At 34.0% G+C, this 21192-nt stretch overlaps 1 protein-coding gene across 1 annotated transcript in view; it reads right to left on the reverse strand.

Annotated features, from left to right (window-relative positions):
- TBC1D32 (TBC1 domain family member 32) overlaps nucleotides 1-21192 on the reverse strand; it is a 231150-nt gene that overhangs the window by 163679 nt on the left and 46279 nt on the right. Inside the window, exons 13-15 of the mRNA XM_023512752.1 lie at nucleotides 18497-18589; nucleotides 16382-16524; nucleotides 13182-13309 (exon numbers count right to left, since the gene is read on the reverse strand). Of these exons, the coding sequence (XP_023368520.1) occupies nucleotides 13182-13309; nucleotides 16382-16524; nucleotides 18497-18589 (364 nt within the window). The remainder of the gene's footprint in view (nucleotides 1-13181; nucleotides 13310-16381; nucleotides 16525-18496; nucleotides 18590-21192) is intronic.

A 21192-nucleotide genomic window follows, 5' to 3' on the forward strand; every position in this document is an offset into this window, starting at 1 on the left:
ACCCAGGGGGACAGCTTGAGGCTCTGTCTCAAAAAAAAAAAAAAAACAAAAACAAAATTAGGTAACTTGACACAATTCTCTTCTCTGCTGGGAGGTGTCATTAACTTGATTGCCTGATAGTTAAGTTACTTATCCATTTGCTTGCATCTTTTAAAAATTGTGACTTCATTTTCCTTTCTAACTTAATTTTGTTTTATTTATCGTATGTAAAACAGCTACATGATTTCAAAATCAAACCTAAGTATAACAGTCAAAGTGTAACCCAATTTCCACACCTGCCTCCACAATTCTCTCCCCTCCCCAGTACTAACTACTTTCATCAGTTTTGTTCCTCCATTCATCATTCCTTGTTTAAAATATAAAGAAATGATTTGTTCATATTCTCTTCTATTATACAAATGAGACTATTCTATAAACAAACTGTGTTCTTTATTTCACTTAACAATATATCCTGAAGATAACTCCACAGCAGTACACAAAAATATCCCTGTTTTTTATAGCTAGCTGCTCAGTGGTCCACTGTGAGACCAATAACTAGTCTCTTGTTACTCAACATCTGGGATGATTCCAGTCCTTTGCTAAAATAAATAATCAGAACATGTATATTTTAATTGGAAAAAATAACTTCTAAATATTATTTATGTTTTATCTGTGTAACTTTAATGTGAGAACCCTTGCAAAAAATAACCTAGAAATCATAAAGATAAAAATTGCGTAAAATAAGACTACATGCAAGTTAGTGATGTCTATATAGGAAAGAAACCTAAATAGGGTTAAGTGGTATACAACAAAAAGAAATCTTAGAAATCATGAAAAAAGTTAGTCTTCCTAATTTAAAAAAAGAAAATGTTAGTAATATAAACCTCCACTTAACTATGGTAGATTAAACATACATGTTTATATCTGCTCCCTCCATAAAACTAAAATTCAAATGCAATAGAATTTTTCAGAAGCTGTATAAACCCCCAAAGACAAGGAGAATATAAAGGATATGGTAGTAAAATTTTTGGAACTGAAAAGCAGAAAATCAAGGAGTAACTCGGGGCATAGAAAACCTCAATCATTAACTACAGGGTGAAAAACAAGATCAGCATGATTTATTCCACTGAAACTTTATCTCTGGCTTTGGGACAAAAATGGGGCTGAAAACAGAAGAGCTACCTAAAAGTCAATTTAAGGAGTTTGACCTATAGATTCTCTTTCACATTTTATGCCGTTAGCCCAGTGTGATTCCTGGAAAACAGTCAGAGATCAAAAAAAACCCCCGAGATTAGAAGATACCACAGGATTAAACCAAAGAGTATATTCAAAACCTTAAAACCCATTACCATGTCCACTCAGCCTTATTCTCCTACAAGGCTTATACTCCTTAAGCTAACTATAAGAGGATTTTCTATAAAATCTGACAAAAAAAAAAATGAGGAAAAAGCAAAGATAAACACATTATGGATTTCTCAACAAAATACAATGGCAAGGTTCCACTACAGTAAAAGCCATACATTATAATTCCTGCTTTCTTGCAGTTTTCAAAGAGCTTTTTACTAACTGTATTAGTCCATTTTGCTCTACTACAAAAAAAAAAAAAAAATGCCTGAAGATAGGTAATTTGTAAAGAAGAGAAGTTTTTGGCTCATAGTTCTGCAAGTTATAAAAGCAGCATCACACCAGAAGCATCTGTTTCTGGTGAAGGTTTCAGGGAACTTTCAGTCAAAGTGGAATGGGAGGGACAAAAGAGAGGGCAAGTGAAGAAGGAGGTGGCTCTTTTCAACAACTAGCTCTCCAGCAATCTAGTAAGTGAGAACTCATTCTGTCATGGGAAGGGCCCCAAACCTTTCATGAGAGATCTGCCCTCATGACCCAAACACTTCCCCACCAGCCCACACATTCAACACTAGGGATCGAATTTCAATGTGAAATTTCAAGGGGACAAACATCTAAAGCATGACTGACTTTAAAATATTTAAATAAACCTCCAGTTTAAAAGATAGAGATCATAATAAGAAATACACAAAGCAAATTAGAAGGAAAGAAAAAATACAACAGATCAAAAATTTCATTACCTTCACAGTGGTAAAAGAATTTATTGTACTAAAAATAAAAAGAACAGGATATTTCAGAATAAGAACATGCTCTTCTACACAAACAACCAAAACAGCTAAAAGAAAGAAAAAAAAATTAAATGAAAAAATTCAATTTCAATAAATGGATAGAAAATAAAGTGAAGGACTACCTCTCCCCCGAAAAGGGAAGAAACAGGAAAGGAACTTTAAATCCAAATAACAGAATGTCAGAAAGCAAAAAGGTAACAAGAACTCCAACTATTTTCACCAAATTAGAAGTCATGAATCCTCAAGTTAAAAATGTCCATCAATATATACATACATCAACTTTAAATAGGTCCATCAAATACATAAAATTCTACCAAGAATCATCATAACATTTCAGAATAGTAAAAGCCAAGAAAAAACAAAAACTTCTAGAGAAAGGGAAAGAAAAAATAAGGCCACTTCATAATGATGACAAAAGATGTTTCCAGACTAAAAAGCTACGTACAAGACGTAGGCAGAAACTAGTCCTGAATAAAATACGCCAGAAGGCTGAAAGATGGATGTCTTCAAATAAATTAAATTGATAGAATTTATCTTGTATTGAATATACTGAAAGAAGTTTTACTGGTTCAGTGTGAAGAATGCTCAGAACGTGGATCCAATATGACTCTAGCTAAGGCTACACAACAGTATTGCACTGATGAGGGATATATATATATATATATATACACACACATATATATATATGGTCCCCTTATATACACATATATATACAATATGTGTATATATATATATATACACACACACATATATATATATGGTCCCCTTATATACATATACATATACATGTATATACATATACATATTTTGTGTGTAATGTAGGAATCAGGGAATACTGATAAATTGTTATAATTAGTCTATATGTATTTTTGTGTGTAATGTAGGAATCAGGGAATACTGATAAATTGTTATAATTAGTCAATGGACAATGCCTAAAACTAAAAAATAAAAAATATTATAAGCATATTATTTGATGAGAGATAAACATTAAAGAAAACAACCACAACAGCTGAAAGTCTTCTCTAGAGAGCAGGGAAGGAACTACTGCTTTTTATAATAAGCCTTATGTTCCCTGTGTGCATATGTAACTTTGAATCAATGACAGCTCAAATTAAAAATGGACAAATGATATTGAAAGAAACAGAACCACCAAGTAAATTAAAATAACCAATAATCATTTCTCCACAGGAGCAATGAGACTCTCAAACTCAATAAGATGACTTATAAAATATGGATCAAAGTAGTAAATATAAACAAAGCAAGATCTTTCACTTATTAGTTTACCAAAACATTTAGAAACTGATTATGAAGTCATGAAAAAAATATAAAAAGAAGGGCAATTGTCATATTTCTCATAGACTGCTGGCAAGAAGACAAAACTCATCAATATTTTGAAAAGTAATCTGGCAGGACCTTTAACATTTTAAATGTACATCCCCTCTGACCCAGCAATTCCATTTTTAGGATGAACCTATTAAAGTTAAAAGGGCTAACATACAAGACATTTGATAAGGAACACATAAAATCCTTTTTCTTTTTAATTGATCTAATGGATAAGTTTGTTAAAAATAATAATTGCAAAAAAATGGTTATTATAGCTTATCAGAAAGTGAAATGAATGTTATAGGCAACAAAAGAAAGAAACTGGGAATACTCTTAAAAGGCCAATGCACTACCTATTAAGTGATACAGTGTTATTTGAGAGAACTCTTAGTCCACATCCATACCACCCTCAACATGCCTAAAGTTGTCTGAAAAGCATTTAATGCAACTAAAGCAATGTAATCAGTAATTACAACTAATACTGTTGTAAAGGTATATTACAAACTCAAGGGCAACCACTAAAAAGAGGGACAAAAAGAAGTAAAATTGATATACTAAGAAAGAAGAGAAAATAGAATCATATAAAATGCTCAAAATCAGATAAGGCAGAAAGAGAGGAAGACAAAAGAAACAAAGAACAAGGGCAACAAATAGAAAATAACAAATATGGGATATAAATCCAATTATCAGAGAGGCTGGGGCAAAGGCACGGTGGCTGAGGGAGAAAATCATTTGTTGACTTGTTATCCTCAGGTTTGGACTGAGCTCACGTGGAACACACACCAGTTGCCATTGACTACCCAAGGCAGGCAGGCCTCGGCTCCTGCAGCTGGCTGGTGGCAGAGGGTGGTGGCCAGACTGAAGGGGCATTGACTTTCCTTTGATTCTGGCAGGCACAAATCCCCAGCACATCTGCTTATTGAAGGGAGCAGGACCACAGCCCTAAGGGATTAACAGTGACTGGGTGTGAAAGAGGTACAAGGTGGGAAAAGATACACCAGCCCCCTGGTCCAACTCTGCTACTGGGCAGACCTTTCTGACTTCACAGAACACCACAGCGAACCACATTTGAGCAGCCACTATACCTCTGCTATCTAGTTGCTGGAGACCTTTCAAACTCTCCCACTTGGGACTTCATACTGACTGGGTCAATTGGTTTGGAACTCCTAACCTGGGCCAATCACCCAGGGACCCTCTCAGGTGGTACCCTGGTTGTGTGGTAATGGGAAGGGTTGATTTTCCTCTTCCAGTTGTTGCCTATGGGGGGTGAGGTGTCTTAGTTGCTTGTATTTCAACCCAGAGTCACTGATCCACTAGGATCAGACAAAGACCAGCTGAATACAAGACAGAGCCAACTAACCCCACCACACCAAGCAGGTCCCCAGAGCCTTAGACTGTAGTACTGTACAAGTCCTTTGCAAAGCTGTATGGGAAAAAGCTACCGTCACCCTTCCAGATCCCTGGCAAAGGGCTGGTTAACCACAACTTCAGGAGCCCCCAATCCAATTTCACCTTACCTGCGCATCTGGCCAAATGGTAAAAAATAATATTGGGGCAGAATCGGGGGAAAAACTCTGGCAACATGAATAATCAAAGTAGATCAACACCCCCAAGGAATGACAAAAGACACACCAGATGATCCCATTCATAAACAAATAGCTGAGATGTCAGAAATCAAGTTCAGAATTTGGATGGCAAATAAGATCAACAGAATGGAGGTAAAGATGGAATTTAAATTTCAAGGAGTAATTCAAAAGTTGCCTCAAGAATTCAAGGAATTCAAAGAAAAAATCACCAAAGATTTTGATACATTGAGGCTGCTCGTCAGTGCATGGAACATCCTCCAAAATTGATCACATCTTAGGTCACAGGTCTAACCTCAGCAAATTTAAAAGAATACAAATTATTCCTTGTATTTTCTCAGACCATCATGGAATAAAAGTTGAACTCACTAACAACAGGAATCTGCATACTCATACAAAAACATGGAAACTAAATAAACTCATGCTGAATGATAGCTGGGTTGTAGATGAGATTAAGACGGAAATTGCCAAATTTTTGGAACAAAATGATAATGAAGACACAAATTACCAGAACCGCTGAGATACCACAAAGGCAGTCCTAAGAGAAAAATGTATAGAATTGCAAGCCTTCCTCAAAAGAACAGAAAAAGAAGAAGTCAACAACTTAATGGGACATCTCAAGCAACTGGAAAAGGAAGAACATTCCAACCCCAAACCCAGCAGAAGAAAAGAAATAACTAAAATTAGAGCAGAATTAAATGAAATTGAAAACAAAACAATTATACAACAGATCAATCAATCAAAAAGTTGTTTTTTGAAAAGGTCAATTAAATAGATAAACCTTTCATTCACCTAAGCAGAAATAAAAGAGTAAAACCCCTAATTTCATCAATCAGAAATGATAAAGGCAAAATAACAACAGACCCCTCAGAAATTAAAAAAAATCCTTAATGAATATTACAGGAAACTCTATTCACAGAAATCTGAAAATCTGAAGAAAATAGACCAATACTTGGAACCATGCCACCTTTCTAGACCTAGCCAGAAAGAAGTGGAAATGTTGAACAAGCCTTGAACAAGTTCTGTATCAAGTTCTGAAACAGCATCAACTATAAGAAATCTCTTCAAAAAGAAACACCTGGGACCAGACGGCTTCACATCAGAATTCTACCAAACTTTTAAAGAGGAACTAGTACCTATATTACTTAACCTTTTCCAACACATAGAAAAAGAAGGAATACTTTCCAATACATTCTATGAAGCAAATATCATCCTGATCCCCAAACCTGGAAAAGATCCAACAAGAAAAGAAAATTATAGACCAATGTCTCTAATGAATGTTGATGCAAAAATATTCAACAAGATCCTAGCAAACAGAATCCAGCAACATATCAAACAAATTATACATCATGATCAGGTGAGTTTCATCCACTGTCCCAAGGACGGTTCAATATACATAAATCTATAACTATAATACATTATATTATATCATTATAACATTTTTATTATATCAAAATAAAAAACAAAGACCGTATGATTCTTTCAATTTACGCAGAAAAAGCTTTTGATAATATCCAGCATCCTTTCTTGATCAGAATGCTTAAGAAAATAGGTATAGAAGGAACATTTCTTAAACTGATAAGAGTCAATCTACAGCAAACCCACAGCCTATAGCATATTGAATGAAATAAAATTGTAATCATTTCCACTTGCCAGGCACCATTATCTCCACTGCTTTTTAACACTGTAATGGAAGTCTTCGCCATCTCAATCAGGCAAGAGAAGGCAATAAGGGTATCCAAATAGGATCAGAGGAAATCAAACTGTCACTCTTTGCAGATGATATGATTGTGTATCTGGAAAAACCCAGGGACTCAGCTACAAAAGTCCTAGAAGCAATCAAGGAATACAGCAGGGTCTCAGGATACAAAATCAATACTCACAAATCTGTAGCCTTTATATATACTAACAATAGTCAAGGTGAAAAAACAATCAAGGACTCTATTCCATTTACAGTTGTCCCAAAGTAGATGAAATGTCTGGGAGTGTACCAAACAAACGACGTGAACTATCTCTATAAAGAGAACTATGAAACTCTGAGAAAAGAAATAGCTGAAGATGTTAACAAATGGAAAAATATACCATGCTTATGGCTGGGAAGAATCAACATTGTTAAAATGTCCATACTACCCAAAGCAATCTACAGATTTAATGCAATCCCTATTATAGCATCTCTGTCATACTTTAAAGATCTGGAAAAATTAGGACTTCATTTTTATGGAAATATAAAAAACCTCAAATAACCCAGACATTACTCAGAAATTAAAACAAATCAGGAGGAATCACACTACCAGACTTCAGAGTATACAATAAATTTATACTGATCAAAACAGCATGGTACACAAAAATAGAGAAGTAGACGTATGAAGCAGAATTGAAAACCAAGAGGTGAACTCAGACACTTATAGTCATTTGATTGTTGATAAGCCTATTAAAAATATAAATTGGGGGAAAGATTCTCTATTTCCAAATGATGCTGGGTGAATTGACTGGTGACTTGTAGAAGACTGAAACTAGACCCACACCTTCCTCCTCTAACAAAAATTGACTCACTGGTTAAAGCACTTAAACTTAAGACATGAAACTATAAAAATTCTTGGAAAGAGTATAGGGGAAACACTTGAAAAAATTGGCCTGGGAGAATACTTTATGAGGAGAACTCCCTGGACAATTGAAGTAATATCAAAAATACATTACTGGTATCTGATCAAACTTTTGCACTGCCAAGAACACAGTAGGTAAAGCAAATAGACAGCCCTTAGAATGGGAGAGGATTTTTGCAGGTTATATTCCCAACAAAGGTCTAACAACCAGAATCCATATAGAGCTCAGACTTATTAATAAGAAAAGAACAAGTGATCCCATTTCATTGTGGGCAAGAGACATGAACAGAAGCTTCTCTGAAGAAGACAGGTGCACGGTCTATAGACACATGAAAAAAATGCTCATCATCTTTAATGATCAGAGAAATGCAAACCAAAACCACTTTAAGATATCATCTAACTACAGTAAAAGTAGCCCACACCACAAATCCCCAAAACTACAGATGTTGGCATGGATGTGGAGAAAAGGGAACACTTCTGCACTGCTGGTAGGAACGCAAGCTAGTATGTTCCTTTTGGAAAGAAGTTTGGAGAACACTCAGGGATCTGAATGTAGACCTGCCATTTGATCCTGTAATTCCTCTACTAGGTATATATCCAAAAGACCAAAAATCAGTTGGCAACAAAGATATTTGTACCAGATTGTTCACTGCAGCTCAATTCATAATTGCCAAGTCATAGAAGAAGCCCAAGTGCCAATCAACCCATGAATGGATTAATAAATTATGGTTTATGCATACAATGGAATACTATGCAGCATTAAAAATAGATGGAGACTTTACCTCTTTTATGGAGCTGGAAACTATTCTTCTTAATAAAGTATCTCATAAATGAAAAAATAATATCCAATGTACTCAATACTACTATGAAACCAAGTTATAATCACTCACACTTTCATAGGAAAGATGAATCACAACTAAGGAGGGAAGCAGAGGGGATGGGAAGGGAGGGGGGTGGTTTGATAGAGGGAGAGGGATAATGGCGGGACCACACCTACAGAGCATATTGCAAGGGTCCAAGTCAAATCTATCAAGTATAGAACACAAATGTCTTAACATTGTGATTAAGTAAATGAGGTGAAAGCTATGTTAATTAGTAGGATACAAGCACTCCAATTTGTACAAATAAGCAACACATTGAATCCCAAAAAGGCATAAACGTATTCATGATCTATGTATATATGACTTAATAAAACAAATAAAGCATAACAAGATAAATAATATTTTAAACTAAATAAAAAATGAAAATATAATTCATCAAAATGTGTGAGTTGCAGTAAAAGTGGTTGCTCAGAAGGAAATTTATAGCATTAGATGTATACATTATAAAGATCTAAAACTAATCATCTAAGCTTCTATGGTAGAAAACTAGAAAAATAAGAGTGAATTAAATCCAAAGTAAGTAGAAGAAAAGAAAACTTAGAAAATAAATCAATGAAATTGGAAACAGAAAGTCAGGAAAAAAAAAAAAAAACACAAAGCCAAAAGCTAGTTCTTTGGAAAGAGAAGTAAAACTGATAAGTCTCTAATAGAGTTAACTAAGAAAAAGAGAAGACACATTGTTAAATTAGACTCATTACTAACATCAAAAGTGAAAAAAGGGGCCATCACTACCGATGCAAGTGACATTAAAAGGACATTATGAACAACTCCATGCCCACAAATTTGTTAGTAAGATAAATGGACCAATTCCTTGAAAGACACAATCTGCTAAAATTCACTTTAGAACAAATAGATAATCTCCATAGGTCTATATCTACTAGAGAAATTTAATAATCCATAACCTTCAAAATATTAAATACAAAATATGAAGCTGAACTGGGCTTACTGGTGAATTCTATAAACCATTTAAAGAGAAATTATACCATATTTTTATAATCCCTTCCATAAGATAGAAGCAGAAGGAACATTAAGAGGTCAGCACTCCAATAATATCAAACCAGAAAAAGACAGTACAACAACCAGAGAATGTTATCTCTCATGGACAAAGAAGAAAAATTCTTAATAAATATTGGCAAATTAAAGTCAACAATGTACAAGGAGGACTACATACCATGATAATCCAGGATTTATTCCAGATACGTAAGACTGGTTTAACATTCAAAAATCAATTAATATAATCTGTCACACTAACAGGCTACAGAAGAAAAAGAAATTATTGCAGTGTATTTATGGATGGAAAATCCTAGATACAACCTGAGTTCATTAATAAAGGAAATGTTTGAATAAATTATGGTAAAGTAATACACAAAAGTATAATCAGCTATCAAAAATAATGTTTCAATCTGTATTCATGTAGGAAAAAGCCCATGGTTACAAAAAAATCCAATTGCAGAGTAATGTATAAAATATGATACCATTTTTCCACACACCTACAGTGAAATCATTTGTGACAAAGGTACCAAGAACATACACTGGGGAAAGAACAGTTACTTCAAAAATGGTGCTAGGAAAACTGGATATTCATATGCAGAAGAATGAAACTAGATCCCTATCTCTCAGTAAATAAAAGTCAAATCAAAATAAATTAAAATTTCAATCTAGGACCTGAAATTATGAAAATTCTAAAAGCAAACACTGGAGAAACTCTTTGGGACATTGATCTAAGCAGAAAGACCTCAGAAGCACAGACAAGCCAAAGCAAAAAAGGACACACAAGATCTCATCAAAGTATAAAACTTCCACACAGCAAACGAAACAATCAACAAAGGCAAGAGACCCACAGAATGGGAGAAAATGTCTTCAAACTACACATCTGACAAGAGATTAATAACTACAATATATGAATAACTTAAAGAAAAAAAGAGAAATAATCCTATTTAAAAATGGGCAAAACATCTGACCAGACATTTCTCAAAAGAACACATAAAAATGGCCAACAGGTATATGAAAAAAATGTTTGATAAAATTAGTCAAATCAAAGAGAAATGCAAATAAAAACTGCACTTAACCCAGTTAAAATGGCCTTTATCAAAAACACAAAAAATAACAAATGCTGTCAAGGATGTGGAAAAAGGGGAACAATTGTACATTGCTGAAGGGAATGTAAATTAGAACGACTACTGTGGAAAATAGTATGGAGGTTCTTCAAAAAACTAAAAATAGAACTACCATACAACCCAGCAGCCCCACTACTAGGCATATGAGGTCAGACACATAGGTTCACAAACTCATCCTAGAAAAAGTGCTCCATGCCTCACTCCTAAGTATCACTATAGTCACCCTGCTCCTCTACCAAGTCTCCAGGGCAGAGGTACATCTGATGCTTGGACAAACCTGCTTACCTATTGGTTTTGTTTCCCTGTCCCTGTGTCTACTGGTCTGTTGGGGCCACTCCTCTCTGTCTATTCCTGGAAAGCTCATCACTACAGACCCTGGTACCTTCCCAGTCTAGAGGTACTTCCTCTGGGAAGCTATGAAGCTATGTAACAACACCTGCGCCTAGTCCACACTGCAGAGCCATTTTGGAACTCCTTTTCTGAAATGGCTATCAGAACTATTGTCATACAAAGTCTAACAATGAAGCTAATGAATTCATCATATAAAAAAATGCTACATACCTCACTGCTGTATATCATTAGAGTCACCAGATGGTCAAGGGGGTACATCAAAAGTGACCATAGCAGTATTCAGCAATGAGGTATGTAGCACTTTTTCTAGAATGAACTCATGAACTTAAGTGACCTCACATATCCAAACAAAGGGAAATCAGTACATCAAAATGATAACTGCACTTTCATGTTGACTGCAGCACTATTCATAATAGCTAAGATTTGGAATCAAACTAAGTGTCCATCAACAGCTGAATGAATAAAAAGAATGTGGTACATATTTATAATGAAATATTATTCAACCTTAAAAAGGAATGAAATCCTTTAATTTGCAACAACATGAATAGAATTGGAGAACATTATGTTACATGAAATAAGCCAAGCACAGAAAGGTAAATTTCACATGTTCTCCCATATGTTGGAGCTAAAAATTAAAATAATTGATCTCATGAAAATAGAGAGCAGAATGATGGTTACTAAAGGCTGGAAAGGGTAGTGGACAGTAGGGATAAAGTGGGGATGGTTAATGGGTACAAAATTACAGTTAGAAATACAGCTTGGTGCCCATAGCACAGTGGTTACCGTGCCAGCCACATGCACCGAGGATAGCACATTCAAACCCAGCCCAGGCCAGCTAAACAACAATGACAACTGCAACAAAAAAATAGCCAGGTGTTGTGCTGCCTGTAGTCCCAGCTACTTGGGAGGCCGAGGCAAGAGAATCACTTAAGCCCAAGAGTTTCAGGTTGGTGTGAACTGTGAGGCCATGACACTCTACTGAGGGCAGCATAGTGAAACTCTGTCTCAAAAAAAATAATTTTATATATATATATGTGTATATATATATATAGTTAGAAATAATGAACAAGTGCTAATATTTGATAAGACAATAGGGTGACTATAGTCAAACATAAGGTATTGCATACTTTAAAATAATGAAGACCCACACTTCTACATGAATGCTATAACCCAAGTACAGCCCAAGATGAAGGTGAAGGAGGGGAGGGGAAAAAGGAGGGGGAGGGAAACAGAGGGGAAGGATGGGTGGAGGGAGGATAATTGGTGGGACCACACCTATGGTGTATTTTACAAGGGTACATGTTAAATCTACTAAGTGTAGAATATAAATGTCTTAACACAATAACTAAGAAAATGTGGTGAAGGCTATGTTAACCAGTTTGATGAAAGTATTTCAAATTGTATATAAAACCAGCACATTGTATCCCATAACTGCATTGTTGTACACAGCTATGATTTAATTAAAAAAATAAATAAATAAAATAAAATAACAAAGAATGGAAATGGAATGTTCCTAATACAAAGAAATGATAAATGTTTAAGGTGATGGATTACCAATTGCCCTGCTTTATTAAACATTTATGCCTGTATCAAAATATCACATATACCCCATAAATATATATAAGTATTGTGTAGTCATATTAAAAATAAATAATGTTTAAAAAATAAATAAAATTGCCCCCTATTTGCAGGCTTGAGGAATTATTTCTACTTGATTAATCAATATGTAAAAATAAGTAAATATGATATGATTTTTGTGAAAGGGGGATAAAAATAGGCATATCTGTTTGTACATATGTTTGGAGGTTTGTCCGAGGCATCATAAGCACAGAGAAAGTCTAGAAGCCCAAACATCAAAATATATCATTGGTGAAGTGAAGAAATAGAATTAGATGAGGAAGAAGTGAAAATAGTTTTTCCTTTGGGCACCACCTTTCTTTGGTTTTACTTGAACCTACTGTTGTGTGGTTTTAAAAGTTTACAAGAGAAAATACAGACACCAGATAATGGGGGTAGAAGGAAGATACTACAGAGATTGAACCTTCCCATTCTTATTTTGAAATTACAGGCATCAAAGCCTACTCTGTTTGCCAACACCATAATCTCAGTGACTGCTTAAAGTTATGAAAGATCATTTAATATGTTATTAGTGGCTACTTGGGAAACCTAACTATATCTTGAATCGTTATTCTGTATTTAATGTGTAGACACATACCTTTCTTCTTCCGAAGAGTTCATATTTTCTCCATAAAGAAGTAAAATAAGTCCTTCTTCTACAGATGCAATTCTTGCTAAGATATCAGCTATATGAATTAAAGCTGTCTCAGAGCAATTTGGAGCAGCCTGTCCATTAAAAATGCAACAAGACAAATCATATAATTTTATGACATGCTAACATATCACAGAATAAAACTCAACAGTAGGATGCTGTCTAATAAAGTTATATTACCATCACCACAATAACAAAACTGAATGATTTGTTTGGCTGCTAAGTAATATGTATGAATTAAATGTGTCATTAGATTATATTCTTTTACCAGCACAGTTGATGAGGCAAATAAATACACATTTTTCACTCAAACTACTTATTGAGAATTGCTGCCTGTTATAGTTTTATATGTAATTCTGGTTGACAAATGACATCACTCTTCTTTATCCATTTTGCCCTCTATTTCCCACCCACTGAATTCTTGTAAATCCAATGTATTTATACACATATACAGGATCTAACACATCACCATCCTTTCTAATGAATATCATCCCTTTGAATGATGATAAATGTCTAACTAGAGACAATCAGTTCACAGGCTGACTAATAGGCAATAATGTCACTCAATGAGAAAACAGAAAGTAGATTGACATATTTCCTCACTTTTGATTTACAATGGACGTAATAAAACACCTTTACCAATATATACCAAAAGAACACAAAGCAAATATTGAAAACTAGAGAACTATATTAATGTTGGAGTTTATCTACAGTACCATAATTCCTGTTTTTTCTGGGGTCTGCTTATTTACCTGTATCTTCATGAATGCCAATATACACATTCTCTATAATAAATTTGAAAATAAAGTTGCAGCCAATATATTCTAATAAATTTAGTAGGCAAGCTTAACTAATGAGTCAGACATACTCACCTAAAGAAAAAAAAACCCTAATTACATAAGTGTATTACTTTCATAATAAATATCTTTCTTCAAACAACTATTTTACTTAGAATATTTGCTTTCATTTATATACACAAGAGCATATTTTATATGTAAGTACATAGAATTATATACTTTTATATTTATGTAATATGCATATTATGTATATTACATATACATACATTATATATAATATGCTCTCATATATACAAATATATAAACACAAATATTTTGAAGCTTTCTGCTCCTTCTTTTAAATTTTTTTTTAAAAGTCTGCTTGTCCTATGAGAGTAGGCTCCTTAAAAGCAATAAAAACATCTTATTCACTTCTATATCAATACTCAGCACAGAGCTGATGACATAATAGTGACTTAATGAGTGATGCTGATTTTCTAAATTAGATACTGAATATCTAAAATGTTCCAGAGGGCCTTCCTTAAGTAATTCAGGCATTATATATCTACAGAGGTATATACAGAAATACACAGCAGAAAAAAACACCTTTGCAAAGGTGAATTGGGAAGAAATTTCAGAGATAAACTCCAGTCTGAAGAGGAACTTTTCATGTGGACCAAGTTTAAGACTTTCCAGGATAAGGAAAAGTATACAGACATGGTAAGATATAATACCTTTATTTATAAAATGAAAATTCTCAGTTATAATTGGAATATCTGGAAAATAAACTTATTAGAGGACAAAAATCTTATTAAATGACAAATTAAAAATTTCTAAATTATCCAGCAAGGACAAACAAGAAAAATATGTGACAGCCTACTGAGGGATGAGCATAAGAAGATAAAACCAGAAAGAACACTATAAAACAGATATGAAAAGGCAAGAAGCTTTAGCCTTTAAAAGTCATTGGTGGGGCAGTGCCTGTGGCTCAAAGAGAGGGCGTTGGCCCCATATGCCAGAGGTGACAGGTACAAACCCAGCCTCAGCCAAAAACTGCAAAAAAAAAAGTCATTGCTGGCTCAGCACCTGTAGCTCAAGCAGCTAAGGCGCCAGCCACATACACCAGAGCGGGCAGGTTTGAATCCAGCAGGGGCCTGCCAAACAACAATGACAACTACAACTAAAAAGTAGCAGGCGTTATGACAGGCACCTGTAGTCCCAGCTACTTGGGAGGCAGAGGCAAGAGAATCGCTTAAGCCCAGGAGTTGGATGTTGCTGTGAGCTGTGATGTCACAGCACTCTATCCAAGGTGGCTGCTTGAGGCTCTGTCTCAAAAAAAAAAAAAAAAGTCATTGCCCAGAAGCCTCAATCTTAGGAGGAGAGGGATATACTGGATAACAAAAACTAGCAACAGTACCAGCTCTGCCACTTGATAAATATTTGACCTTGAACAAGTCACTTCCTTCATGTCCCATTATGATGATTAAATTATATAATTTAAGGGGTTGTGCTGTGCAAACTGTGTATCCTGTGCATTCGTGGTCTGATTTAAGTTCACAAATTAATTCGTCCTAGAAAAAGTGCTCTGTACCTCATTGCTGAGCATCACTATGGTCACCTTCAAAGCACGCCCCTTGGAAAGCTATGCCAGCACCTAGTCCTTCAAAGCAATTTTGGAACTCTTTCTCTGGAATGTCCATCAGAACTGCCATCTGACAATTAAGTTCATGAACTCATCCTACAAAATGTGCTTTGAAGGGTAGACTAGGTACCAGTGTTGATGCATAGTTTCCAAGGTGGGTACTGTGAAGGTGACCATACTGATATTCAGCAATGAGGTTTCTAGTTTAGTGTGCAAACTTACTTGTCCAACTTCATATATGTGTAAAGAGGCATGAATATATTCAAAACTAGGATTGTATATAAGCCTATTTTTTAAGTAATACCAGTCTTTCTTAATATTATATAAACTTGATTTGGCTCTTCAGAAAAATAAGGATATTTCCAAAGGCTATAAAAATGCCATTAAACAAATAACAAACAGAACATTCACATGATATATTATATTTGCCAGACAAATAACTTCTTAATAGAATAATTTTTCTATGTTGTTCACATCAGCAGATCTAAGCCTAATTAGAAAAAAAATTTAGATGTTGTATGTACTTTCCCCTACACTGTCATAACTAATAAATCAAACTGCCTAAATTTAACAACAAATAAAAATCTGTATCAGCACAAAATACATTCATATATAGAAGAGTAATAAAATATTACAAATACTATATCAAATTTAGAAATAAGGTACCATTGAACAGTTACTAATCCCCAAGTAAGAAATTCTTCTTCTCTTCAGCAAATAATACCAACCTCACTTCCTTTCATTAAATTCTGACTAGGCTGAAGAAGGGCCTCTATTACAGTGTTGTTATATAAGCATTCGATTGCACATTCTTTTTGATCACAGAGTATCCGTAGAACTTCAGTCACCATACTGCCAGGAGAGTAATTCTCTGATAAAGAATAAGTATTTTTAAAAATCAAAACATTACTTATAACTGCTCGATTTATGTGTTGGCTAATGTTATTTGAAAAGTTCATCATCGGCTCCCTCCCTTTCTCTCCTATTCTGTCCCCTTCCTTTTTTAAAAACAGGAAATTCAACATCAAAGTTAAAGCAATAGTTCAAAAGTCATACCACCCAATGTTCAAAGGATATATTGTTAAATTATTACCTGTAACTTAGGGAAATCTCAATTAGTTTATCACACCTTTAAGTTAATAAAAAGTAAGTAAAAATATGAATGACCAAAGACAAGAATACAAGACAATTTACTGTTTGACATTAAGTCACTGCTTAATATTAAGGATGTGGCTTAAAGTAAATTTATACCTTTTTTCTTCTTTGACTTTTACTTATATTCATTTTTATTACTTTTCTTAAATAACGTATTCTGGTCTTAAGCCTCACAGAAATTAAATGATTGCCACTAAAATGAGACAATGGCAAAAAAGAAAGCAAAAGAAAATAAAAACTTTCATGAACTGGTATACTTTTTGTGTTACCATAAAACCAATGAAAACAATGATCATTCTTAAGATTTTCTTTTAAAATACAAGATACAGGAACACAGATATACATAAACATAACATGGTTGGAATAGTTCTTGAAATAAATGATATTTAGTTTCCTAAATTAATGTACTTTCAGATATTTGATCCAATATTCTCAAACAACAGTGTTTAATGTATAACTGTACTAGTAAGGGGCAATACTAAAAAATGAAGATCAAAGTTGTTAACTCATGTTACAATATTCCAGACTCTATCAAACCTTCTGACTTCAAGTTAATATCTAACAAAAAGAAAATGAAAAAGTTTAATTATTTTTCAAAAACTCCATAAGGAAACCCTGTTTGCAGTGAGAGGTGTTTTTGATGAGTATAAGCCACTTATTCATCCAATCATCTACTATTTATTTAGTGCCTACAGTTATTAGGTAATGTAGACAGAGACCTGGATAACACGAAAACAGTCTACCAGATGGTAAACCAAGATATATTTGTTATACCTGTTAATCAAGTACAACAAAGAAGAATGGCTTCTATCCAAAAAGAAGCACAACATGTTGTAGGAAAATACAGCAGGAGGACCTAAGGTAGTAATTTATTCAGATAAATGCTATAACAGCACAAAAAATTCTGAGAACACTGTTAGAATCAATAGGCTGTAACAACAGCATAGATAAAACCCACTAGTTGATAGATGTATTATAGCACTAATATATAACCCAAACCACTTTTTCTTTGATGCACCTGAGTTTCTTTTAGAATTCAAAAATTGAATATTTGCTAGTTTCATAACACTAAGTCAATGCATTACTGGCATGTGTCATTATTAAGTATTTTACTGCAGAAACTTTTGGTATTCAAATGAAAAAAAGTATATGTTACCTTTTAAATGTTAATATTTTAAAACATTTTCGTAAGCCAGTCAAAAGCCATAAGACTGAATGGCATTTTACTAAAAAATGAAAAGTTTTTGTTTCTTTTATCCTTCAAGATAAAAGAAAGAAGAAAGATCCTTAAAAAGACTGAAGTTTTGGATCTGAGAAAGCTGATCAAAACCTCCTGGAAATTATAAAGGATAGAAAACAGCCATTAAAAAAAAAACACATTAGGACCCATCAATCAAACTTCTCTTAATATAATTTGAGAACATTTTGATCTTAATAAAGACTAACACTAAAATTCTCAAAAAAAATTGACTCCAAATAAAAAGATCATAAATTAGAAACATCAATGAACAAAATAAAAAAGAATTTCATAGCTTACTTCAGGACCAATTTAATTGCTTCTAAATAATAATGTATCTTAATGATACCACTATCAAACTACATCTGTCACTCAAGACATCTAGACAACAGAACATGCAAACATTTTTAGATGTTTTCTATTTCTCTATTTAAAACAGATTCAGAATTACCTGAATGTGGAGCTGATGTCATCTTTGGACAACTGGGTGAGTAATAAATAAGTTGCGTAAACAGAACCAACAGGTCTGTAAGGGATACTGAATCTTTAAAAAGAAAAGAAGAAAGTCAATTTCCAGTATCCACTTACAACTTAGAAAAATTTTACTGAGCTTCCATTTACGTATATTAGTGATTTTAAACCATTATGGTGTGTCACAGTGGTATACGATGAGTGGATTTTAGGTGTGCTACAAAAATTTTAAAGACCACTAATTAATTTTCAAAAAAAGGTCAAAGCAAAGTATATCCTTTTTTTCCTCCTTTTTGATCAACATAATTTAAGTGTGCCACAGAAGTTTAACTACAAGTTCAAGTTTGAAAAACACTAATATATAGAACTGCGTTTTCACAGAAACTGTGATGTAATTACGCAGAAGGAAATTGTACTTTAATACAAAAGGCTCCAGAACAAATTAGACATGGCAAGTTAAAATAAATGCAACAGGTGGTCTGTAAAGGTATAGTTTTACCATTTATTGGAACCAATCACTTAACATGAATCTACAATTAGAAGATATATGAATCTGATAAATAAAGGCTGTCTTGAGTTTATTCAATTAGGACTAGTAAAATACAGCTTAACATACAGGCCCAACTAACTTTTCAACATACCACAGTAGAACAGGGATTAGCACACTTTTTCTGTAAAGGACTAGATAGGAAATATTCTAGATTTTATGGCTAAATGGACTCAGTCACATTACTTAAGTGGGCTTTACAGCTTTTTATAGACATAAATAATATGCAAATTAATGAATATGGTTATCCAATAACTTCAGTAAATTTATATTTTTCACATATTATAAAACAGTCCAATTATTTCAACAATTTAAAAAAATAAGAGAAAACTATAAATTTATTTTAATGTGTATACACAGGAACCCTTAAATAATAAAAATTCCTAAAATTATAAGAACAATTCTTAGCTTACAAGTATATAAACTAGATAGTGGGCCAGATTTGGTGAATGAACACTAGTTTAACAACCCTTGTGATAGAAGCTTACATTAAATTAAGAGATTAGGACAAATCACATATGAAACCCAGGAGAATGTGGATCTATGCTAATGCAGATGATCTGTGATATCTGATAGGTCAAAACCTAGATGTTAAAAGTCAATATACAATGGTAAATTATACATGATAGATGTAGAAATTAAATTTAGTAACTTGAAATAATACCACAAGTATACATTAGTCTATTTCTGTAAAGTTCAACAATATCTAAAAATGGCAGCTCTTTTATTGAAAATCAATTTTCTGAGTAATCACTATGCCTAGAATTATGCGGTACTACCATGGAATTAAAAGAAATGGATATAAGGTGGTTTGCTTAAGTATCTTACAATTAACTAGGAAGAAAAGACTTAAGCAATTAAAACTAAGAAACAGTACAAAAATATATCCAAAATGGACATAATCTACACCAAGAGTCAGTAGCCAGAGTTTGGAAAGTTCACAAGGTAAGGATGAATTTTACATTTTTTAAATTTGTCAGGGGGTCTTCAAAACCATGGCCAGATTCAGTGACTCATTAGGAAGACTCACAACATAGAGATATATTTGGGTCTATAATTTATTATTACAAAAGGACACAAAACAAAAATCAAAGGAAAGCTATATAGAGTGAAGTCCAGAGCAAGCCAGGCCCAAGCTTCGGAGTGTCTTCTTCCAGTGGAATCACACAGAACAGAACTTAATCCTCCCAGCAGTGAGTTACGACAACACATGTAGAATGTCCACCAAAAAGCTCCCAGAGACCCAATGTAGAGAGTGCACTGTGAGGTGCCAAGGCCCCCGTGACTTGGGAGAACATCCAGGGGATGAAACCCCCTCTAATGATGCTCTTTAACAGATAACAACACATTTTCTCTAAGCTTCAACTTTTAACCCCACAGAAGAAAAACATGTTTTCCTTAAAACATTAGCTTTTAACTTCACAGCTGCACATCAAAGTAGTCACATACATTTTCCTGAAGATATGTAGTATTGCCCGTATTTTATAGGTCATACTGTAATAATAGATTACGTTTACTGGGAATTTGCGCCTGTTTCTCTTCTCACACTTAAGTTGAAAAGGTGTCTTACTTCTTTGAAAAACAACTTTGTCCTGCCTCCTTAAAAATAAAGCTGTTTGGGCACTCAGGTGCTGGTGACAGAGAAAAAATACCCCAGTCCTTCCCATCCCATCCTTGCCTCTCAATTTCATCTCTTTTTCTTGCGTTTTGGTCTTTTGTATTTTATTTCATCATTTCCAATTCCACTCTGGTTTGTTTACTTTTCATGCTGTTTCACGAGAACCCAATACCCCAGGTTTTTATTGGGGGCTGAGCATGTAAGCAAACTCTGCTTGGCATGCACCAAATTTCTAAACTCCCATAAGGAAAACACGTATTCAGCATAAATCATACTGTTTTTTACAGACAGTTGACATTCATCAGTTCTAGGAATAAAAGAAATTTCAAGTTCCCAGATACCAGCCAAGGACCAACCCTGCGAGCAAGCCTTTCTAGGAGAGCGAGCAGTCTCGGGGCTGCTGTGTCCACTCTTCCCCACACTCTTGCACACCCAGGGCTTTTTTTCCATTTATAAAACATTATTTACAAACTTCATCTCTGTGATGGATGAAGAGAGGCCCAAAATATTT

Source organism: Otolemur garnettii, unplaced genomic scaffold (assembly GCF_000181295.1).
Source record: "Otolemur garnettii isolate 467f Iridium unplaced genomic scaffold, OtoGar3 scaffold00002, whole genome shotgun sequence".
Classification (NCBI taxonomy): Eukaryota; Metazoa; Chordata; class Mammalia; order Primates; family Galagidae; genus Otolemur; species Otolemur garnettii.